This window comes from Oncorhynchus keta, chromosome 4, assembly GCF_023373465.1.
Source record: "Oncorhynchus keta strain PuntledgeMale-10-30-2019 chromosome 4, Oket_V2, whole genome shotgun sequence".
Taxonomy (NCBI): domain Eukaryota; kingdom Metazoa; phylum Chordata; class Actinopteri; order Salmoniformes; family Salmonidae; genus Oncorhynchus; species Oncorhynchus keta.
In genome coordinates, this window is record NC_068424.1 from 27113981 (window position 1) to 27136628 (window position 22648).

Below are 22648 nucleotides of genomic sequence, written 5' to 3' on the forward strand. Positions count from 1 at the left end.
TCTCTCCAATGAAGACTCTGCTCTAAAAGGTCTGATGTATATCCCAAGAAGGTGACACTGCCACAGAATTACACTGAGTGTACCAGACATTACGAATACCTGATCTTTCCATGACAGACTGACCAGGTGAACGCTATGATCCCTTGATAAATCCACTTCAATCTGTGTAGATGAGGGGGAGGAGACAGGTTAAAACTCCATATTAAGAAGGTGTTCCTAATGTTTGGTATATTCAGTGTATATCAATTTACTGAGAGGTACAAACAACATGGCTGACTATACAACTTGGCCTGAATTACTCCCCATCATGTGTTTCGGTCACACACACACACCTAAACTCAGCAAAAAAAGAAATGTACCTTTTTCAGGACCCTGTCTTTCAAAGATAATTAGTAAAAATCCAAATAATTTCACAGATCTTCATTGTAAAGGGTTTTTAACACTGTTTCCCATACTTGTTTAATGAAACAAACAATTAACGAACATGCACTAACAGCTTACAGACAGTAGGCAATTAAGGTCACAGTTATGAAAACTTAGGACACTAAAGAGGCCTTTCTACTGACTCTGAAAAACACCAAAAGAAAGATGCCCAGGGTCCCTGCTCATCTGCGTGAACGTGCCTTAGGCATGCTGCAAGGAGGCATAAGGACTGCAGATGTGGCCAGGGCACTAAGTTGCAATGTCCGTACTGTGAGACGCCTAAGACAGCGCTACAGGGAGACAGGATGGACAGCTGATCGTCCTCGCAGTGGCAGACCACGTGTAACAACAGCTGCGCGGGATTGGTACATCCAAACATCACACCTGCGGGACAGGTACAGAATGGAAACAACAACTGGAAACGCACAATCCCTCCATCAGTGCTCAGACTGTCCGCAATAGGCTGAGAGAGGCTGGACTGAGGGCTTGTAGGCCTGTTGTAAGCCAAATCCTCACCAGACATCACCGGCAACAACGTCGCCTATGGGCACAAACCCACCGTCGCTGGACCAGACAGGACTGGGAAAAAGTGCTTTTCACTGACGAGTCGTGGCTTTGTCTCACCAGGGGTGATGGTCGGATTCACGTTTATCGTCAAAGGAATGAGCGTTACACAGAGGCCTATACTCTGGAGTGGGATCGGTTTGGAGGTGGAGTGTCCGTCATGGTCTGGGGTGGTGTGTCACAGCATCATCGGACTGAGCTTGTTGTCATTGCAGGCAATCTCAACGCTGTGCGTTACAGGGAAGACATCCTCCTCCCTCGTGTGTTACCCTTCCTGCAGGCTCATCCTGACATGACCCTCCAGCATGACAATGCCACCAGCCATACTGCTCGTTCTGTGAGTGATTTCCAGCAAGGCAGGAATGTCAGTGTTCTGCCATGGCCAGCGAAGAGCCCGGATCTCAATCCCATTGAGCACGTCTGGGACCTGTTGGATAGGAGGGTGAGGGCTAGGGCCATTCCCCCCAGAAATGTCCGGGAACTTGCAGGTGCCTTGGTGGAAGAGTGGGGTAACATCTCACAGCAAGAACTGGCAAATCTGGTGCAGTCCACGAGGAGGAGATGCCCTGCAGTACTTAATGCAGCTGGTGGCCACACCAGATACTGACTGTTCCTTTTGATTTTAACCCCTCCCTTTGTTCAGGGACACATTATTACATTTCTGTTAGTCACATGTCTGTGGAACCTGATCAGTTTGTCTCAGTTGTTGAATCTTGTTCTGTTCATGCAAATATTTACACATGTTAAGTTTGCTGAAATTAAACGCAGTTGAAGTGAGAGGACGTTTCCTTTTTTGCTGAGTTGATATCATCTTGCACCCACTACACACCAGAGAGAGAATTGAAAGTGACATTAAATAAATGAGGTCATCCAATGAAAAGTGCTTTTGCTGTTGAGCATAAACATGGCTGCATTACTGTGGAGCTACTCTTAGAGCTGCTTGGTGTTAGTCAATCTCCTTCACTGCTATGAGGCACAACTCTTTTCATCCTTCAGATTCTTTGGAAATTTTAAATTCAGATACTACAGTTATGGGATGTGTTGGATTTGGAGACTTTGTCATTGTTTTCTAATACAAGTAGAAGTGAGTCAACCAACATTTGACCAAAACCACTGCTTGAAGTATGCAAATGTTAAGGCAGTGGACTGAGTTGAGATAAGTCGGAAGTGTTCTTTTAAACATGAGTGAGACTAGAATGTAGCTTACAATGGAATTTAACCACATCTGGCACTTCCAATGTACCTTGCGAATGAGAAAACAATTAGAAAATAAACTCTTCCTCAACCTATTGCACTAGCATTTCATATCACAAAAATACATATAAAGTTACATCAATTACACTACTCTATACTAGGAAAAACTTTTACAGAACCCCAGACCAAGGAGGTCCACGACAAAGCTGCGATACATAAATATGGATATATCTATAGATTATTTTTTTCTTCTCAAACATACCTTGTTATAATATATGACTTTGGAAGAAAGAAAAGGAATACCAATACATTCACAACAAACATTTCATCCGTTTAGGGAAAAGGAAAGGGATATTTGTGTGACACAAGTCTTATAGATCCTGACCGAGCCGCTCGATTTCCTCGATAAGAAAGTCGATGTCCTCAAAGGTGGCCGCGGGGTTGGAGATGACCATGCGGAAGAAGTTGACCTTGTCCCCCTGTGGTTGGTAGCTGACCATGGTTGTCCCATACTCCATCATCCTGGCCTTGATCACTGGAGCCACCTAGACAACAAGACACATACAGTTGTGTTACAAAGAAAAAGTGTTAAGTGCTTTGACTATTACGAGGAAATACTATTGTAAAACAAGATCACATGTATTTATTTAAAAATGTCAAACCCCTTTTTGTGAAGCCTGGATAAATTGACCATTTCCTTTGACAAACAAATGGACACGAATCGATGTTTTATTCCCTAAGAAAAGGAAACTTCCAGTATTAAATGCTGTTCACTTTATCAAACCTCTGTGTTTTCAATGTGCGACACATCCCTGTAGTCAAGCTATAGTATCTACAGATGCACAAATTACATTCACTCAGTGGACAGGCCGAAAAGACAGCTACAGACAGCTGGGGTGACAAATAAATCTAACACCAACAAGGTTCAGAAGAGTTCAGCAGAAACTGTGATGTTGAGAGGCTATCTTGCAATAAAACTTGGTAAAAGTCATTTATTTGTTGTTCAGTACAGTCTGTCTGGCTTTGTGGATTACATTCTCTGATGTGCAGAGGCAGATTCAATTACATGTTCTGGAGGAGATAGTGAGAGTGACACAGGCATAGCCGTGGGAAGTAGGGGTGCTGAGGGTGCTGCAGCACCCCCTGAAATATAAATATACAGTTGAAGTCGGAAGTTTACATACACCTTAGCCAAATACATTTAAACTCCGTTTTTCACAATTCCTGACATTTAATCCTAGTACAAATTCCCTGTCTTAGGTCAGTTAGGATCAACACTTTATTTTAAGAATGTGAAATGTCAGAATAATAGTAGAGAGAATGATTTATTTCAGCTTTTATTTCTTCTATCAAATTCCCAGTGGATCAGAAGTTTACATACACTTAATTAGTATTTGGTAGCATAACCTTTAAATTGTTTATCTTGGGTCACATGTTTTGGGTAGCCTTCCACAAGCTTCCCACAATAAGTTGGGTGAATTGTGGCCCATTCCTCCTGACAGAGCTGGTGTAACTGAGTCAGGTTTGTAGGCCTCCTTGCTCACACACGCTTTTTCAGTTCTGCCCACAAAAATTCTACAGGATTGAGGTCAGGGCTTTGCAATGGCCACTCGAATACCTTGACTTTGTTGTCCTTAAGCCACTTTGCCACAACTTTGGAAGTATGCTTGGAGTCATTGTCCATTTGGAAGACCCATTTGCAACCAAGCTGTAACTGATGTCTTGAGATGTTGCTTCAATATATCCACATAATTCTCCTTCCTCATGATGCCATCTATTTTGTGAAGTGCACCAGTCCCTCCTGCAGCAAAGCACCCCCACAACATGATGCTGCCACCATCAGTATGACCGCTTGGGAAGTGGTCAAGAGAAATACAAAGGATGAAAGGCTATTTTACATGGGTGTACAGTATTTTTGTATTTTTGTAATTCACATTTGGCTTAAAGGGGCAAGGAGGTACTACCAAGAGGTCATGCTAGGTGACAGTTTGTGAAGCTCAACTTTTCAGCTTAGAGCTTTACAGTAGCAGTGCTTTACAGATTCAAATCACCTGCAGGTCCACAGTAATCTTCAATTGACTTAATATATATCTGGGGTATTAAGTTACACAAGGCGAACGGAACTTTGGAAACTTCTGCAAGTTTAGGCTTAATAAGGAAAATGGATATTGTCTTTAAGGGGAAAATCCACCAAAAAAAATGATATTTTGGTATTTGTTTCATTAGTGCACTGTTGATACGGTCCCAACATGTTTTTGCATGTCAGCAGTCGAGTTTTGACCAGCCACTTCCTCATGATAATGCAAAATGCTAGTTAGCTTTTAATGTTTGATCGCTTAATTTGTTTTAAGTCTAAATGTTGAATCAGCAGGTCATGTTTTGATGTATTGTGGTCATTGTTTCTCCTTACTGATGTATTGATGCTGTTTTTTGTTTTTGCTTTCTACCTTATGCGCATTGAGCATGGGAAATGTGCTCTACAAATGTCATATTATTATTATTATTACTACAATCATTCCACACAAATCTGTTGCAGGTGTCCTGTTGTCATTGGCAACCCTGCAAATAATAATAAATAATCAACTCTGAATTGTGCCTCACTTGAATAAGTCCTTTGGCAAAGGATTTTGTGTCCAATTGTTTCAAAGCACTGTTGAAAAACACTGGTGGTTGAAAAAAATCTAGTCAAAATGGATTCAGAATATCTTGTCTCCCAGCACAGTCCCTAATTGTGCTAAATGGTCATCATTATGACAATCACCTCTGTCTGCAGAAAACGCAGAATATCAGTCCTGCTAAATATCTATACCCATAACAGATGGGGCATGTCAACATTGTTTCAATCAGGATGTTATCATGCATGTGTGAATAATGAGACAATGGCATAGATTCAATCAGATCAAGCGCTAACTGGGCGATAGACACCCCAAAGCACATGTTTCGGCTTTCGGCGGTGTCAGAGGTGGAACTGCATTGGAGCCTTCAAACCAGTGAGCAGCTGCTCTTGCGATCATTGTCACGAAGCCACACCCGCCCCACTCACTTTAGAAGTTCAGCGCGAGCAAGTGAAGGCTATATAAAAATAATTACGCTAAAATGTTTTTAAAAAATCCTTAAATAAAATGAGAATTTCTATCAGCCTAATCGAGGTGTAGATTACATCTCACATTCCAGAGTTCGAACTTGTAAACAAGGCTGGATGGGATTCCTGCAGCCAATGTCCACTTTAGGTGTAATGCCACTTGTGGATTTGACAGCTCTAACTCAGTTCCACCTCTGACACTGCCAAAACAACTGCTATGAGGATGTCGGCTAAAGTATATCAGATTTAATAAATAAATAAAATAAAAAAATAGAGTGAGTGAGTGAGTGAGTGAGTGAGTGAGTGAGTGAAGTGAGTGGTGAGTGAGTGAGTGAGTGAGTGAGTGAGTGAGTGAGTGAGTGAGTGAGTGAGTGAGAGAGCTCTATATATGGAGGCACGCACATCATCTGTTCATCCTAATTGCAGATTCCCCCTGAGTGGCTGCCACAGTAACAACCCACGGCCAATGATTGAACTCATGGACAGTAGGCCCCCCCCCCATGTTCACTCCCTCCCTCCTCCCACAGTCCACGGAAACATGTCTGTCATGTAAGATTCTCTCAATCCAATTGTGCTATCGAGGTTGAGCGATTGAACTCTATTTACATGCTTAATGACTTCCCAAACACCTTCCATTTTTAGGCACAGGGGCTTTTCTACAAATTACATCAGAGGACTGACATTTTGTTTCGGGTGAAGGAGACATAATGTGGACAAACTGAGTGCAGTGAGACGGAGGCGTTTGAGGCTCGAACAATGAGGACCGGACTAGTCCTTTACGTCTTACTGCTCACCTTGTGCAGGCGCTTCTTTTTCTCCTCTTTGTCCTCCATGTACCGCATGCCAGGAGGGAGGTACCAGAAGCACACGTTGGTGTGTTGAGGCTGGGACAAGACAAAATGTTTCATCAGTCAATCATTATGCTTTACACGTGGACGCACACACTCTCGCACACACACACACACACACACGTCAAATTGAGCTGGAAAGACAGGCGGGGAGAAAATCCATTAGAGAAACCGTGGAATATTGGAATCCACTCAGGTTGTACAAAATAGAAAGCTCTCAAAGCAATCATGGCTGTCAATTTATCAAGCCAGCGCAGTGTATACTGAGCAATTCACACCCTGACAAAAGAACTCTGCTGTGAGTTCTGCTGTGTCGGGTGGTGCTGTCGGTGGCAGTGGTCTGAATAGTAAGCAGGTAGAGTGGCTCTCATTCATAGACCCTCTAGCTATGTCTGAGTGTCTCACATGTCGATCTCCTAGTACCAGATGTGATGGGAGAAAACAATTCTGTCTGCTCACTGGTGTAAAGCATTCATTACCAATGGTTGACTGACCATGCATACCAGACTCATTTATTTAGCAGCAGTGTTGAGTCCCCGACTGCACTGATGTGGTGCTATGGTTTTCTGGGCCACCAAGCCAAGTTAACACCTGGACCAATGCCCAGGGGATTTGGACTATTCCTGCCTGTCACTCTATTGTGGTATAGTGGTTTCTGTCTTTTATATGGCTGTAATTATAAGCATAGCTAAATATAAGTCATTTAAATGCCAGGGTGTCCATACATATTCAACTCTGACCCGACGAGGTCCGGAGCCTGCTGGTTTTCTGTTCTACCTGATAATTCATTGCAACCACTTGGTGTCCCAGGTCTACATCCGTCCGTCATTAGAGGGGAACAATGAAAAAAAACACACACAGTGGAAATGGCTTCGAGGTTGAGTTGAGGGCTTTATGGCATGGCTCAGCCCTACTCCATAGTATAAAATACATTCCAATTAGATTTGAGCCATTCACAACATCATCACATATTCGTTTAGTTTTTTTGTGTTATCATTCATGTCGTTCAGTGTCTAACCATGCAGCACATTTAATATGAACATACCTTTCCATTGAAGACCATCTCATATCCTTCCCTGTCCTTGATCTTGTTGTACAGGTACTCCGAAAGCTCCAGACACTTGTCAATCTGAGCCTCGAACCCGATGGTGCCCTATCGGTGAAGAGGAAAATGCTGTCAACAACACGGTAAAGGTAACGACAAAAGGTGGAAAAAAGAGAGCTTATTTTAAAATCATACTAGCGATAGCTAATATTTTTAAGTCCCAATAACTGATAGCAGGAACAAATAATGCTGTTTTCCTGTGGTGATTGACATTTTCCAAGAATGTTTCATAAATGTCTTGTCCAAATTAAAGAAGACACTTGGTACACTAAAACCCATAGTCCAAATGCAACACGAGCAAAAAACTACTCCCTCCACACATCCCTGTCTTTGCAATGCAGGTGGATGTCAGTTCCCATTGTAGCACTGTGATAAGCAATTACCCCACTAGTCCTCAACTGTCAAGCTGCAGGGGTCAAACTAACTACTTGAAGGCTTTACATTCCAGCCACATGGTCAGAGGGAATCTATTTGTCTGGGATGTCCAGCATCACAAAGCTCACTATATTATACTTAACAGGACCATTTGTTGACTGAAGAAACAGAAGGCTACTAAAGGTTTGGAATTCATACTGCACACAATGTAATCAAACAGACGTCAACAATGCAATCAAAAAAGCCATACACTCTACATTGTACTAGGCTGTAAAAGGCTTTTGGAATATCTATTTTCAAATATACATGAGATAGTCCCTGGCAAAGAGAACTAGAATATATATATGTTTTTAAATACCAAAAATATCAACATAAATGTTATCTGAAACAATCTGTTTTACAATTAATCAAGGCATGATGAAAATCTCTAGAGGGGATTTTCATCGAACTAAATGATCAAAAGAGAACTACATTTGCAATCAGTACTCTACCAACCTTAGCTCTCCACATGAGCCAGAGCTTGAAGATGTCCACATGACGTCCACACTGCAAGGCCTTGTCCCCAGTGTCGTAGGACAGGTCGTAGTGCTTGTCCTGCTGGAACAGGTAGCAGGCGTGCATCTGGTTGCAGTTTTGCATCAGCCCCTGGAGAAGAGAAAATAATCACTTAAACAATAAGGCCTGAGGGGGTGTGGTATATGGCCAATATACCACGGCTAAGGGCTGTTCTGAGTGCTAGGACACAGCCCTTAGTCGTAGTGTGTTGGCCATATACCACAAACCCCCGAGGTGCCTTATTCCTATTATAAACTGGTTTCCAACATAATTAGTAGTACAAATAGATGTTGTCATACCCATAGTATACGGTCTGATATACCACGGCTTTCAGCCAATCAGCATTCAGGGCTTGACCCACCCAGTTTATAATTCCGATTATACAACAGTGACAATAGCTAGTTAATACATATCCTGTAATCTTATTCGCTACAAGGTCATTTAGGATGGATGTGTAACGTAGAAATGACCTTAGTCATGTAGGAACATACAGTAGGCCTCTTATTCTGAAATGTAACGAAAGAAGACATTGTGATGAATATATATGTAAAGGGGACTTTGACCCCTTACCTCCTCCCGGACCAGCAGGGCTGAGCACTGCAGTGGGACTGCCATCATCTTGTGAGGGTTCCATGTCACTGAATTGGCCCTGTGAATTGAAAAAATAATGGGTACTTTTTCTGAATATTGATTTAAATGATGAAAATTCATCATTTTAGTACATTTCAGTACAAACCTCTCAACTCCATCTAGCTTCCACTTGTGCATCCTGGACATGATGAGACTGCCTCCCCACGCACCCTGAGTAGAGAGAGAGATAGTGAGATGACCAAACTACAGAACACTTTGTAGCATGAGACTGAGTCTCAACATGAAGAGCCCCATTACACCACAGCATATCTGAACTCAACCAGCCATATGTTATAACATACAGTTCATATTCCCGGAGTGACCCCACTGACAGTTTCCTGCAAATACTGACGACTCGTCTCTATTTCATATTTTGTGGAAAGGGAGCTCCTAAACCTAAACCTCACCCTCAAATTTCTATGTTCGAAAATGCAAGAATTCAACGTAAAAAGGCCCTAAACAAATCTATCATGTCTGCAGATCTCCTTTCTTGGTCTTAATAGAGGTGTCTCTATGTCATGCCTCAATCACCTCCATTACACAGAGTCCTTCGGTGAGAGAGGCCATGATGGGGAAGTCAGGGGAAAGGATGATTTACAGCCCCGGCTCCAGTTTCCTTAATCTCCAGTGTTACAGAGGAAACTGGCTGAGTGGCTGTCTCCTATCTAGGTCAGCTGAAAGCAGCAGAGGGGACTCAGATATATTACATGAATCAAACTCTGACTGGTGAGCTCTGTGTGCCCCTGTCCCTGAAACACCCAAAGCTAAATGCTATGGACTTACCATCTGATGAGGTAACAACAAAGGTCTTCACCTAAAGTAACTTGTTTGTGTAATAGCCACTTGTATAGTGTAACTTCATGTAATTTGCCACCATAACAGGAGTCTTGCTCTGTATATCAGTTGGGACGATTGTTATCGGTCAGCTGTACAAAATCAGCATGTACATATTTTTTTTTCAATTTAAGAGATAAAGTACACGTGTTTCTACTTACATCCACGTGGAACCAGACTTGGTACTTCTTACAAATATCTGAGATGGCAATGAGGGGGTCAAAGGCTCCGTAGACTGTGGTGCCAGCCGTCGCACTCACAAAGAATGGCACAAATCCCTAAACATAAAACATGAAAAGAAATCATTTGCATGTACAGTGTCACATACCAACATTATAACTATTTCCCATTATACACATGACATAACCAATGATATATTCTAGATAATAACACAACACATTCCTGATCATCGTTGTGCTAAATTTCCATATGGTTGCACAGTATGAAGGGAAAAAATGACTTATAGCCATTGCTCTTCAACATGGATATATGTGTCATGTGTGTATGAAATTACCTTCTGCTTGGCTTCCAGTATTTTCCTTTCAAGGTCAGCTGGTATCATTTTACCACTGTGAGGAAAGAAAAAAAACAGGATTTCATTGCTTGAATGCTTTTGCCATTAAATGACATGTTCTGTTTTATTCTGCACCTGAGGCCTACTGTATAGTTACAACACTACAGTACCTCTCATCAGCTTTGATGCAGATGACACTCTCTGTACCAATGCCAAGGGCTGCTGCTCCTTTCTTGATTGAGAAATGACTCTAAAAAGACACAGAAGTAGAGAAATCCCTCGCACAAGCTCTTCTCTTAACCTGATTACATTTCCTGTTTGATGCATTTCATTGAATGCTGCTATAAAGGGAATTCAAGACCAAGGGAAGAATAAAAAGAGATGAGCTGTAGTAACGTTGGAATGTTGCTGCCCAAGGCAAAGCAAATGCTTTTGGGAGTGTTCTATTTGAGCTGTTGTTTGCCCAAATGATTTAAATGTCCTGGGCCACTGCAGGGGAGAGGAGATAACAGCAAGTGTCCCTGTGTGCTGTACTGTCATGCAGAATGTCAGCAAATCAGCCTCACATTAGCTGTGGCTGCATGTGAAGGTGATGCCAGTCCCTTTTCTACAACATGAATACGTCAGTGATGGAAAATGTGACCTGGCTTTATATGGAACAGCTGGCCCAGCAGTATGCCAAAGGGATTTCATTGGGAATCTGACGCCCACTTTGCCAAACATTACCCTCTTTAAGTAGTGAACGTTGGATCCTTGTAATTTGACGTAATCTAAGAACAAAGCATACAAATTATACTCCCTCACCGAGACATTGGGATAACATCACTATGAAGCAGCTAAATGAAATGCACAATAAATTAAACACACAAAAAAGGAAGTCAAAGCAAGAAATGTATAAAACGATAAATGAACGAATTAACAAATTAAATAAAGTGAAAGATAGGAGTAAGGGGAGGGAGGCCTACATGCTCGGATGTGAAGGCTGCCAGTCTGGGGACTGATGACATTCCTTTCTCCTTCACTTCAGGAAACATCTTGAAGCGAGCCAGCAGCATGGCATACATATTGGAAATGGCACCACCTAGGGGAGAGAGGCGACGCACACCACTCAATCACTTGTGTTGTGTCAGGATCATTTGGTACAGCCATCAGATGTCAAAAGTCACGTGAAGATAATGCTTTGGCTATTCAATAACACAGGACTAAAAGTAAATGCAATGGTTATGTATTGGTAACATACATGTCTCGGGAGAATCTGTCTTAAATGTTTTGAGGAAATAATCAAAAAATACAATGTTTCAATGATGATAACATATATGTCGATGTAATTGTGAAAAAGCATCAGTTTGCCTCTGTTATTATAACCTCCTATGTATTTTTGTTTTTGTTACATGTCAACCAAGAGTCCAGAGGAGAAATGAAAGCAACCGTTATGTTGTAAGGGAGGAAGTGGTTTTATGCTAATTGACTGTGGAAAGTGTTCCATTTTTGTCATCAAAATGCTAATTTACACATAGCTGGAGATGGGCCAACCAATTTTCTGTGAATCTGATGGGGGGGGTTATAATTGGCGTCACCTACGCACCGGGAGAGAAGATTCCATCCCCTCGGCCATCCTCCCAGCCAATGATCTCCCTCATTTTCTTCAAAGTGACGTATTCCAGCAGCACGAACACTGGAGCCACCTCGTAGGTGAACCTGGATTGCACAAGAGAGATCACATGACTGAGTTACACAAAATATGTAATGACAGACAAATGATTTAGCATCTGTCTTTTCTCCCCTCTGGAGGTTCACAACCGATTTGTCTTGAGAAACAGTTGATCGTGGGCTCAGGCTTAGCATGAGGGATGGGGTTATATAGCAAATAGAAGCTGACAACGTATTTCAAAGTCAAGACAGACAAAGCAAAACTTTGGGATTATTGGAATGCACATAGCAGTAGATGTCAATGTACAACGTTCTTTATTTGATTGTCAATTAACTTGCAATTCAACCACAAACACAGTGGAATTTACAAAGGTCATTGCAGGTTATGTAAGTTAAATGCATTACTCTATGTATGACTCTTTTCTCTACATTACAAAACAGTTCCACATTCTCTGCATCATACAAACGGCTTGCTACACTGCAGCATGTCTGACTTCAAATAGATTACAAATGTATTCATTTTGGGGATTCAGTGCATTTAATTGTGCTAGCAGAACCCTTATTTCACTGAGCCATGACTCTCAGTATATATCATCCCCCACTCAGCCAGAAATTAACTTCCGATTAGCCTGAATCAAGCCAAAATGCTAATTTTCTCCTCTTGAATTGCCATGGGGATAGCGAAGGAGGGAAGGCGGCGAGGGGTGGGGTTAAATTAATACGGGATTGAATTATGTGCTGTGCTGCCTTTCCTTTCAACCTTTCACATGCTTTCTTTGAGTGAGACTCCACTATCAGTGTGAGAAGTCGCAGCAGAGAATGCCCATGGATGGACAGGAAATGGAAATGATTGTTATTATGTTTTATCATTTGAATAATGATGAGGCTAGTCATACTCACATGTTGGTGTTTGCGGTGGACGTTAGCCAATCAGCTGCAAGACCAACCATATCTAATCCTGTTGAGAGCTGATTGAAGTATCTGGGGTGGGCTAGAAGCAGAGGAAATTGTGTGAGATTACAGATTTTTGTTGTGGTCTTTTTGGAAATGTCAGGCATATTTTCCTGTATTTCTGTTTTCCATACTATGCTTTTTATGTGATTCTGGTGCCTATGCCACTTGGCACAGCTTGGCATGTAAGGCTGTATGTTGCTCCTTCATAGTTGAATTCAGTTGTGGTGTGTTTTTGGAGTGACAACTATTAAGCTTGTAAGGTCATGCTAGAACATTTTAGAGAGAAGGTGAATTCAAAACGTTTCCGTATTTTTTTACATTTTACTGGGGGGGTATTCGTTTTAGTTTTTAAATTGAACATGGTGAGGATAATAGCATGGCATATATGGAACGTGTTAGTGATTTTAGCATTGATACTGTCAAATTCGTTTGGAAATTGTATTTTGGGGAAGGACATCATGTCATTTCCATTTAGCTCCATATATTATGCCTTTCTTCATCCCGAATAGTGCGGCACGGGGGGAAATGACCTAGCACATATAACAGATTATGATCTCAAAAACATTACATTTCCACCATCTATACATACCATCTACAGTAATTTGCTAAATAAAAACATGTAACGAAAACACACATGTAGGTCTGTTTTCTTGGATATGCCACTGGATAGGCCTGGTTTATATTTTAATCTCAATCTTTTAATATATATTTTTTAAACAATCTGCCTGCTGTACTTTAATTTTCGTCTGGGTAGCCCCAGGCCTAATTTATGAACAGGAACAACTCTTCAGAAAACATTTAGCAATTCATTTCGTGTATGTTGACCCAAAATAAATTTACAAAAAAAAACATATAGATAGCTATAGGCTGAGTAAAACAGCAGGTAGACAGGCAATATTGATTTTGAATTGTCCATTTCCTCTCATAAAAAAAATCTGAGACATTAGCATTTTGTTGCAATAAATATATATCTTATAATACCTGTTTTGATAGCGTATTTCAGAGTTGCACGACAGCTTATCAAAATATCATGCAGTGTTTCTGGCTCATCCTGCAGTTCCCAGTTGTTTCTCTGGAGCAATTCATTGGGATAGTGGAAATCAATGACTTTCGTTTCCCTATCAAACGATTCCGTGATATATGCCAGCAAAATATCCACAACTTCTTGGAGAAAAGTCATTGTCTTCAAGTCACCATCCAACGCGGGTAGTAGATCTGTAAATCAATGTAAAAATGCAGGCAATTTTAATTTGAACTCTAAAGTGTCATTTTAACCTTGAAAATGAAGGACAGAGAGGCCTAGATTTAAGTAAGGAGAAAATGCGTATAAACTGTCGACTTATTAGGAAATAATAGGCATTTACACACATTTGCACCAGACACATAAGGCCATCGACTATTTTATTATTTGTTTCGAAGTGATAATGACTAACCTAAATTAATTATATGTAAATAAGAAAACAAAACACATTTTTCAGTTCAAAATAATAGGTCTATACGTCAGTATGCCTACGTGGGTTTTAAATGGGCTTCTTGTTGAATTTGTTGAAGGCTACTCTGTTTTTCATATGAATGATGCATCATGCGGGTAGGCCACTCGTATCACGATTTCGTATGTGAAAAATGTATCAATATAGGCCTGTCATGTTTATAGGCCTACCTGTTGAATATAGATCTGAGAAACCGACAGTCGCCTCAGTCGCCTTTAGACAATTGCACGGTTTGTTGCATCCGCAGGTCCCAACCGTTGTCTCATCCAGTTTGGTAGATGTCGGCTCGGATGTTTTCTCGCCCTCTCCAGCAACACTGAGTAGAGCTTTAAATGTTTGTTTCAGTTCATAAAAAAAATCAGAAAAGGAGGAAACAATTCAATGCACGATAAGCAATGAATATGTTGCGACAATGTTATATTGCTTCATATAGACTATGCTAATATGCAAATTATAGCTGTTTTTTTCTTTTCCAGAACCAACCTACCACACAGTTTCGATCCAATGCCTCCAGGTAGTTTTTGGGCCGCCGCCTGGCACCATGCCCTGGCTGGAGAGAGCAAGTCAAAGACGGATAATGGGCTATATTCAGACTGTGTAACTTACAAATATTCAGAAAAAAACGTGCTGAAACAAGGTGAACACAACCTCACATGAACATAATACGCTGTATTGGGCTACCAAATTCACAATGATAGGGCTACTAGCAATGTATATAATCAACATGTTTTAAGTCGTCTTAACCTTGACGAAGCCCATTTTGTCTAGGGGCTATATGCATGACATAAAAACAATATGTGACATCTTCTACCAGTCATTGTTAAGCCACATTTATCCTGGTAGCCTGAATACATTGTTTATGCGAGTTAGGGGTTGCAAGCGTTAAACGTTGATTTATCCAACCAAATAGGTTATTTCATTTTCCATTTAGGGGCTCAAGCCGATAATACTCACGCGTAGTGGGGCTTTGGTTGCTGGTATTATCACCAGCATTCTCTGGCGCGCCAAGACCCCAAAATCCGTGTGATGCCATTGCAAACAGTCGCCAGCAGTTAAGAGCTATATGAAAGACGGACAAATAGCGCCCATTCAACCGGGGGGAAATGTGCCGAAGGGAAACGGGAGCTGTTCAGAGACGTGGTGCTGAAGCTGTCTGTCGACTCCTTTCCAGCTGCACAAAATCAAACTGTGCATTCAACACACACAAACGAAACTGCAAAAGTGCTCAAAACGTAGCGCTCTCTTCACCGAGACTCTTCTCTGTACGCAGGCGACCACAGGTATACAGATGGAATGCCAGGCATTGTCTTCTCAGAGAATTCGGTAACAGTTACCCAGAGCCCCTCGCGATTCAGTGTAAAGCGCAACCTCTCACCACTGGGTAAAATACAAGGCTATGTAGTATGACAGAGTGTAAGAGTATGAATATATCCGTATTGTGAAAAAAGGCGATAAAAGGGGATTTCACTAAGGCCACTTTCAGGAATAAGCACTACTATGCAGAGTATAATCCAGCGGTGAAAAGTAGAGCGCAGGGTCTGCTATATTAATGGTATAAGCAACTTAATAAAACAAACGTGTCCCACCGTAGTGTTAACCTGGTTTCACGTCACTAAATAAATTCCAATGTGATTCAGTTCATGACGAACTGGGTTGCGTCATGAGTCGTGACCACACATCTTTGTCCCCCTCCTGCTGTGTGCGTGGAACTCAACATCAGAAACAGTCTCATTTAAACTGTTTTACTCCAGCTTGGCTGCCCTGATAATTCATTGATCCAAAACTTTTGTATGCCTTGGCGCCTCCTATCATTGCCCCCCTCCGGTCAAGGAAACGTAACGCGGTGTGGAGTGGGAACGCGTGGGTCCCTCTCGCTCCGCTCGAGTTCAAACCGAGTGCTCCATGGAGAGTGGCGTTCAAATCCGCGGTCCGTTTATTGTGCCTGGCTCTACGTCGGTCATGGCTAGAAGGGCTGGAAATGTTTTGAATTTCAGCTAACCCTAACCCTTTTCCTAAACTTAAAACTTAATTCCCCTAACCTGCTACGTTAATTCTGCTGCATAAGTTCTCCTAACTTGCTATGAGAAGTCAAATCTGACGTTTTAACTTGACAAAATATGTAGCCCTTCAAGCCATGACTGTCAGTGTCAAGGTTTTCCTGTGGTGAAGTAGAGGAGGACCAAAACGCAGCGTGGTTATATTGACTCATGTTTAATCAAAAACGGATAAACATGAACACTACAAAACAATGAACGTGGAAAACCAAAAACAGCCCTATCTGGTGCAAAACACAGAGACAGGAACAATCACCCACAAAACCCAACACAAAACAGGCTACCTAAATATGGTTCCCAATCAGAGACAATGACTAACACCTGCCTCTGATTGAGAACCATATCAGGCCAAACATAGAAATAGACAAACCAGACACACAACATAGAATGCCCACCCAGCTCACGTCCTGACCAACACTAAAACAAGGAAAACACATACGAACGATGGACAGAACGTGACAGTCAGTGCTGTCCAAAAGCCATGCATCCAGATCCCAGATGGCTATATCGGTCTGCTAATACAGGACTAGTAAAGCCCCAGTGCACTACTTTTGTAAAAAAAATAATACCGTAACAATAATAATAATAATAATAATATATATATATATATTGTATTAATATTTTTTCAGCATCCCTACTTCCTGCGGCTATGCACAGGCCTACAAAAAGAAGAAACATAACTATGAGGTCATCTGGGGAAATAGGGATGTATTTTGTTTTGGGGCAGACTACATTCTGCTGGATGCTATCATCAATCAGTTGTGCTGCTGTGTGACCACTGAGAACACATCACAAGTGAATCAGTAACAAACCCTGTGGGTTTTTCTGCTTTAAATGTCACACTTAAAGGTTACGGATTCACTCAACAACAAAAAATGCTAAGTTAACATAAGGGAAATACGTAGGAAAGTTGAATAACACGCCAGCTCCGTGGTTTGCATTTACGTAAGTGGTCATATATTTGGACAATTTATGAAACAGCGTTCAAATGATTTCCACATTATTCAACCTGAGCATATGGGAAGTAGAGTGTGTAAAGTCAAAACAATTCACAGTGAATGTAGGCATACCTGAACACAACAGTAATGTTGAAAGCCATTCTCAATCTACATTAAGGCAATACAATCTATACTGTTAAAATGAAGTGCTTTGTAACACCAAAACGAGTGGCAACTGAGCTGCCACCAACACGAAGGAGATAAAACCTTAAAGTTTCTGGAGTATTGAAACACATCAGCCTGAGAAGTGTTGAAGCAATACATGGTGTCAGTGGCGACCCCATCCAGGACTGCCCCACTTGTTTTGAGCCCCACCTGTTTAGCAAAAAAAAAAAATCAATTCAATGTAATTAATAAAGCCGCATACAAACATGGTCTCCTTTTTTGCTTTCTAAGGCAGCTACAAAATGTAGGTGTTTCAGCCTAGCTCAGTGCTTTCTGTGGTGGTGGGGCAGCCAGCGGAACATACAAAACATAGGGGTTGGTAATGCTCTCTAGCTGTGCCATGATTAGTTCAGTGTTCTGTCACTCATGGGGACACTTCGTCTCTGCAAAATCTACAGGGAGAGCTAGAAAGTTCAAGCCCCGTAGGTGCTGCCATAGATTTACAGTAGAAGTACCCATCCAAGAAGGCTCAAGGTCATTGGCCACAGATAAAATTACATCGGTTCACGGTATATGTATCGAAGCTTTGAATGGACTGATCATGTCAACATCATACTTTCAAAATCTTAGCTAGCCAGCTAGACAAGCAGTCATCATCATGAATCAAGTTGACAATCTACTGGCAAATCCTTTTCAGTCCTTGTCATATAAAATGTATTGTGCTCATCGGCCATTGGACATAAACATTACACAACAAGTTGGAAATCGCAAATTCACCAATGAGTGGCTTGGAAGGAATCAGTGGCTAACTTCAAGCGTTGCAAAGCAATCACTAGCCTGCTATTCAGTGGAGTGGGTGTGTGGTCCAAGTCTGGGTTTAAGGGTCTCTTTTCCAAGCTTAAAAAGATAAACATTCAACACCATGGGCCAGAAAAGGTTGAATACATTGGTCATGCTGTCAATCCAGCATGACTTCTGCCGCGTTCACAACAACTGGAAACTCTGAACTGGGAAATCTCCGATTTCAGTGAGTTCAAGACAACTGGGAACTTCGAAAAAACAAGCTCAGACTGGGAAAATACTTTTTGAATGGTCATCCAACTTGGAATTCCAAACCGGGAACACATGCCACTATCTAGAGCTCCGACCTGAAGATCACTGGCGCCATGATTCCACCTGGTATTTTTCACAGTTCCCAGTTGCCTTAAAAGCACTATAAATCCAGAGAATGCGAGACTTTGATTTTAAAAAATGATGACAAAATTTGCCCACAAGAAGGACCCCCACACCACCTTCCTGTTCAAGTGAGCACCGCACAACAAGATGAGTCCAAAAATGTCTTGTATGCTGCTGCATAAATGATGTAATCTGCCAGGGAGATATGTATACTGTAGCTAAGAAAGTAATACTAAGTGTATATTATGTAGTAAGCTGTTAGTAGCCCATGTGTCTCACCCTAATAATTGGGTCCCTTCCCCACTCATAAGTTAGCTTACTGTTCTGACTTGGTGGTGCACATGTAGCCTTTAGCCTGTATTTGAGAAATGTAATCATTGAATATTGTAAGAGCTTTCATTGTCTGCTTATATGCCCCCCTTTATTTTTCCTACGGTTCTGACTTGGTGTAACAGGGAGAATACTGTAAGATCGACCCATGTTCTGAATTTTGTCACTGTACATTTCAAAAGTGCTTAACAAATAGTTATATTGTCTACGTTCGTCTGAGCTCGCTCATTAATGTCTCAATCAAATTTACGGATTGCCTCTTTTCCGCTTATCGTTCCCTTATGCCATAGTATGTACATCTCAATTGCCAGTAGAAACCACATTTGTTGAAGCAAGTCAGCCATATCATTTTTTTTAATATAAAAGCAGTAAATAAGGCTGAATGAACTGTTTCGGTGCCAGACAAGTCTTCTCTGATAGCCAGGTGTAGCAGTGGTAAGGATTCATTTCATGGTTCTGAAAAGAAAACTGCTGTTGGGACAGCTTTATGTAACCATTTGTGGGCACAGTTTGCCACCGTTATAGTGCAATTCATGTATTGTTTAGTATCGTGTTGTGTTGTGTAGTGGCTTCCCTGTCATGCATCCCCATGACATGTCTTTTGTTGATGTTTTCCCCACCAAGATTTACATGCTGAAATCACCACTGCATGGTGTGTTGTAACACCACTTAATAAAGTGTTGCACAACACCTTGCCAAGGACTGGGAGCCCTACCAAAAAAAGGTTGAAAAAACTATATTGGTATTCCGTATTCTGTTGAGTGCAGAATTAGATAACTCCTCTTTTGGTGCCGTTTCCTCCCTCTATAGTTTCTAAACACTATTATGGTATTTCAAATCCTGTCTAGATCAGAGTATTTTATTGTTTAGCATTCATTAATGTGTCTGTTCATTTGCCTGTTTAACCCATTTTGACAACAGTAACTCCAGGTTTTGCAACATGTTTTGCAATTTCCTCTTCCATCAAAAGTTAGAAATGTGGGAATGGGTTTTCTCATCATTGAACATGAAAAATGCCATTTTGGTTATCCGTTCATCATGATCCATTACACCTTATGGTGCATCAAGCTGCTTAATACTAAACTATACTTTACATGTACTTTTCTTTCTTCAAACATTCATACACCATTGTGTAAAATAAGAACACATTCTAAACACTTTTGAATTACCCATAATCCTCTAAAAACAGAGCCACGTGGCACGATAGGATTCAAACCAATTAGTTCAATATCTCAAATTTCTCATGCTTTGGATCTCCTCATAAAATATATGAACTTTTAAGCCACATGTTAAGTTGGATTTATTCTTAAATTGTTGGGTAAAATTAAATGAACAAATCATTGAAATGACTTGCAATCATTTTTAGTAAGTATACTGTATGTTTTTAGTTTTTTTATTATACATTTCAATTCACCCTAGAATCTTTTTGTGGTGGGGTGGTTGAGTTTGTAAAACTTCAAAATTAAAAATTTAAATTTTAAATTAAAATTCAAATGAAATGTACCATCTTACTGCCCCAGAATTCTTCGAGGGTTCAATTTTTACTTCTGCCTGTCCCACATTCACTCATTCTCTATCTTCTCCTGTTTCCAGTCTAAATAAAGCATTGAAAAAAGGTAGATTCCACAAACAATATTCTCCACAGGTCCTCCTCATCAATCAATATTTAGGCTATAAATAATTTGCATTTCTTAACTATTTTGATTGTGTATTTTTTTATGCTGCCTTTTACATGCACTAAAAACCCCAAAACTGTTTTCACAAAACCAATATTCAGATTAAAAGAACCACTTTGGGTGTTTCAAAGTACTTCTAATCTGTTTTAAAACCCTTTCTGTGTATCAGAACACTTACATTGGGGTCGACATTCAAACCCCCTCCTAACACCAGATCCCAGGTAAGGTGCACTACTTTTCACAACTTTCCCCAAAAATGTCCATGTCAGGGCAAACTGTCAACATCCCCAAGGGCTCTCTTAATTAATAAACGGTTAGAGCCACATGGAAGGTAAGCCGAAGGATGGGGCTTGGCAGACAGATGGACAGTTACTCTTAAAGACGAAAAAAATATGGACAGGAAATGCAGAAAGGGACTGATAGTTTATCAGGAAGTACAGCAGCCTATCTGCCCTTCAGAGGTTTCTGTATGTCACACCAAGGAGAGCAATGACATATGCACACACTATTTGATCAATTATAAATGATGTATTTTAAAAGACCCAAATATGTAGACAGCCACTTAATTAAAGTTAAACAAGATAAAGTACTAAGCGAGGTTGGTAATCAACTGTAATAACACACATTGCAACCTCAAATGGTGCAGTTATTGCGTTAAAAACCAATATGACATTACATTTGGTCTGATGGTACGACAAACACTACAGTCTACAGGTCAATTTATGTATTCAAATTAGCGTTGACCTTTTACATGTATCTGTATTGCTTTGTATATTTACACTTCACAACAGTAATAAAATGATGTTTGAGTTGATAATATTGACCATTCAAGCAGCAAAGAAGCATTCATATCAACATACTGTACATCACAAACCCATACACTAATAAACAGTGGTAGTGCCAATGCAGTGAATTTCAGGAACGTAAGCTGCCTACAGCCAATGATCACCACGAACCCTTGTTTGATAACCCACTGTGCATCACCATAAATGACATAGGACCACATTTTCCTTCCAACTTTATATTCATGGACATCAATAGTAGTAAACCTGTTTTAAATCGATCACAATACACTGAAACAGATCCTAGAGGTAGAGCCTTCATGGCCTGCACCACATACCACTCCATTTCTATTCTCTATCTCTTTTGACATTCAATTCCTTTCATATACATTTTGAAGGATAAAGAACACATTATCAGCTCACACTAAGCAGCGAATGAAGCTTACCAGCATTGTTTAAAGTAGATACAACAAATCTGCTTCTTAGAAGAGCCTGACGCAAGTATTTACAGACTGACAAAGTTAACCCGTTCGTGACGCCATCTGCTATGTATAGGCCCCAAACTCAACCTGGTAACTACAGGGAAGTGGCTTGACGCAACACCGTCCTAACAATGCCATAAGCAAAACATACCAGCTGTCATGACATTTTATGAAAACCAATGTTAGTGCTGTGTCAGCTGTTATAAACTATCATAGAACGCAACTCATTAGACATTCAAATAGGGTTTGTCAGATGTTAACAAAAGTCAACAACAGTAATGAACTATCATGTCGCATTATGACAGATGTTATGGCATGCTTCTGGCGGTGTCACATACAGGGAGGTATTATGCCAAATTGCTTTAAATGGAGTAGGCCGTTGAGAAGGGCACTGCTCAGTCTCTGTACTGTTTGATGAGCCTTCTTCTCTGGGAGGTCTTTCTCAGGAGCTTTCTGTAGTCATAAGGGTTGTCGTCCTGGCCCTCTGTAGAGGGCAGTCTGGAAACGGAGTGCCTGTCAACACAGCAACACAGGAGATAAAGTGAGACAGGGCCAGGCAGGAAATGAACAGAGGACCAAATAGTGAAAGAGGGAAAGAGAGATGCAGTACAGTGAGAGATGAGCAGAGGGATACAGATGGAATGATAGATGGTAATAGATGAGAAAAGATCAGGGCTCATGGTGGAATATTTAGGATTTGTTTGTTTTCTCTCTGCAGTCTCTCTGCAGTCTCTCTGCGTCATCATAGAATTGCATGCTATGGACATACACTATGTATCAGTGTCTTGTGTCTGTGTATTCACACGTATTCCCAGGCGTATTAACAA

At 40.9% G+C, this 22648-nt stretch overlaps 2 protein-coding genes across 4 annotated transcripts in view; both read right to left on the reverse strand.

The window, feature by feature from the left end:
• Positions 1–419: 419 nt before the first annotated feature.
• gad2 (glutamate decarboxylase 2) lies at positions 420–16054 on the reverse strand. The gene is made up of 16 exons (XM_035758117.2): positions 15173–16054; positions 14706–14768; positions 14389–14544; positions 13710–13943; positions 12675–12765; positions 11710–11822; positions 11090–11205; positions 10295–10374; positions 10125–10179; positions 9772–9888; positions 8883–8947; positions 8717–8795; positions 8087–8236; positions 7157–7264; positions 6058–6147; positions 420–2726 (listed from the first exon to the last, which is right to left on the reverse strand). The coding sequence occupies exons 1-16, from the start codon at positions 15249–15251 to the stop codon at positions 2553–2555; spliced, it is 1770 nt and encodes a 589-aa protein (XP_035614010.1). The 5' UTR covers positions 15252–16054; the 3' UTR covers positions 420–2552.
• A 111-nt stretch (positions 16055–16165) lies between these two features.
• Positions 16166–22648, reverse strand: part of myo3a (myosin IIIA) — an 87929-nt gene continuing 81446 nt past the window's right edge. For all 3 annotated transcript variants that reach the window (XM_052504986.1, XM_052504993.1, XM_035758127.2), the window contains one exon: positions 16166–22334. In XM_052504986.1, the coding sequence (XP_052360946.1) occupies positions 22217–22334 (118 nt within the window). In that variant the 3' untranslated portion in view covers positions 16166–22216. The remainder of the gene's footprint in view (positions 22335–22648) is intronic.

Excerpts from the sequence above, each read along its gene's own strand:
- gad2 (XM_035758117.2), bottom strand. The coding sequence starts at position 15,251 with ATGGCATCACACGGATTTTGGGGTCTTGGCGCGCCAGAGAATGCTGGT. Across the intron at positions 14,769-15,172 it reads CAACCAAAGCCCCACTACGC|CCAGGGCATGGTGCCAGGCG; the intron begins GTGAGTATTATC and ends TGCTCTCTCCAG. Across the intron at positions 14,545-14,705 it reads CATTGGATCGAAACTGTGTG|CTCTACTCAGTGTTGCTGGA; the intron begins GTAGGTTGGTTC and ends AAACATTTAAAG.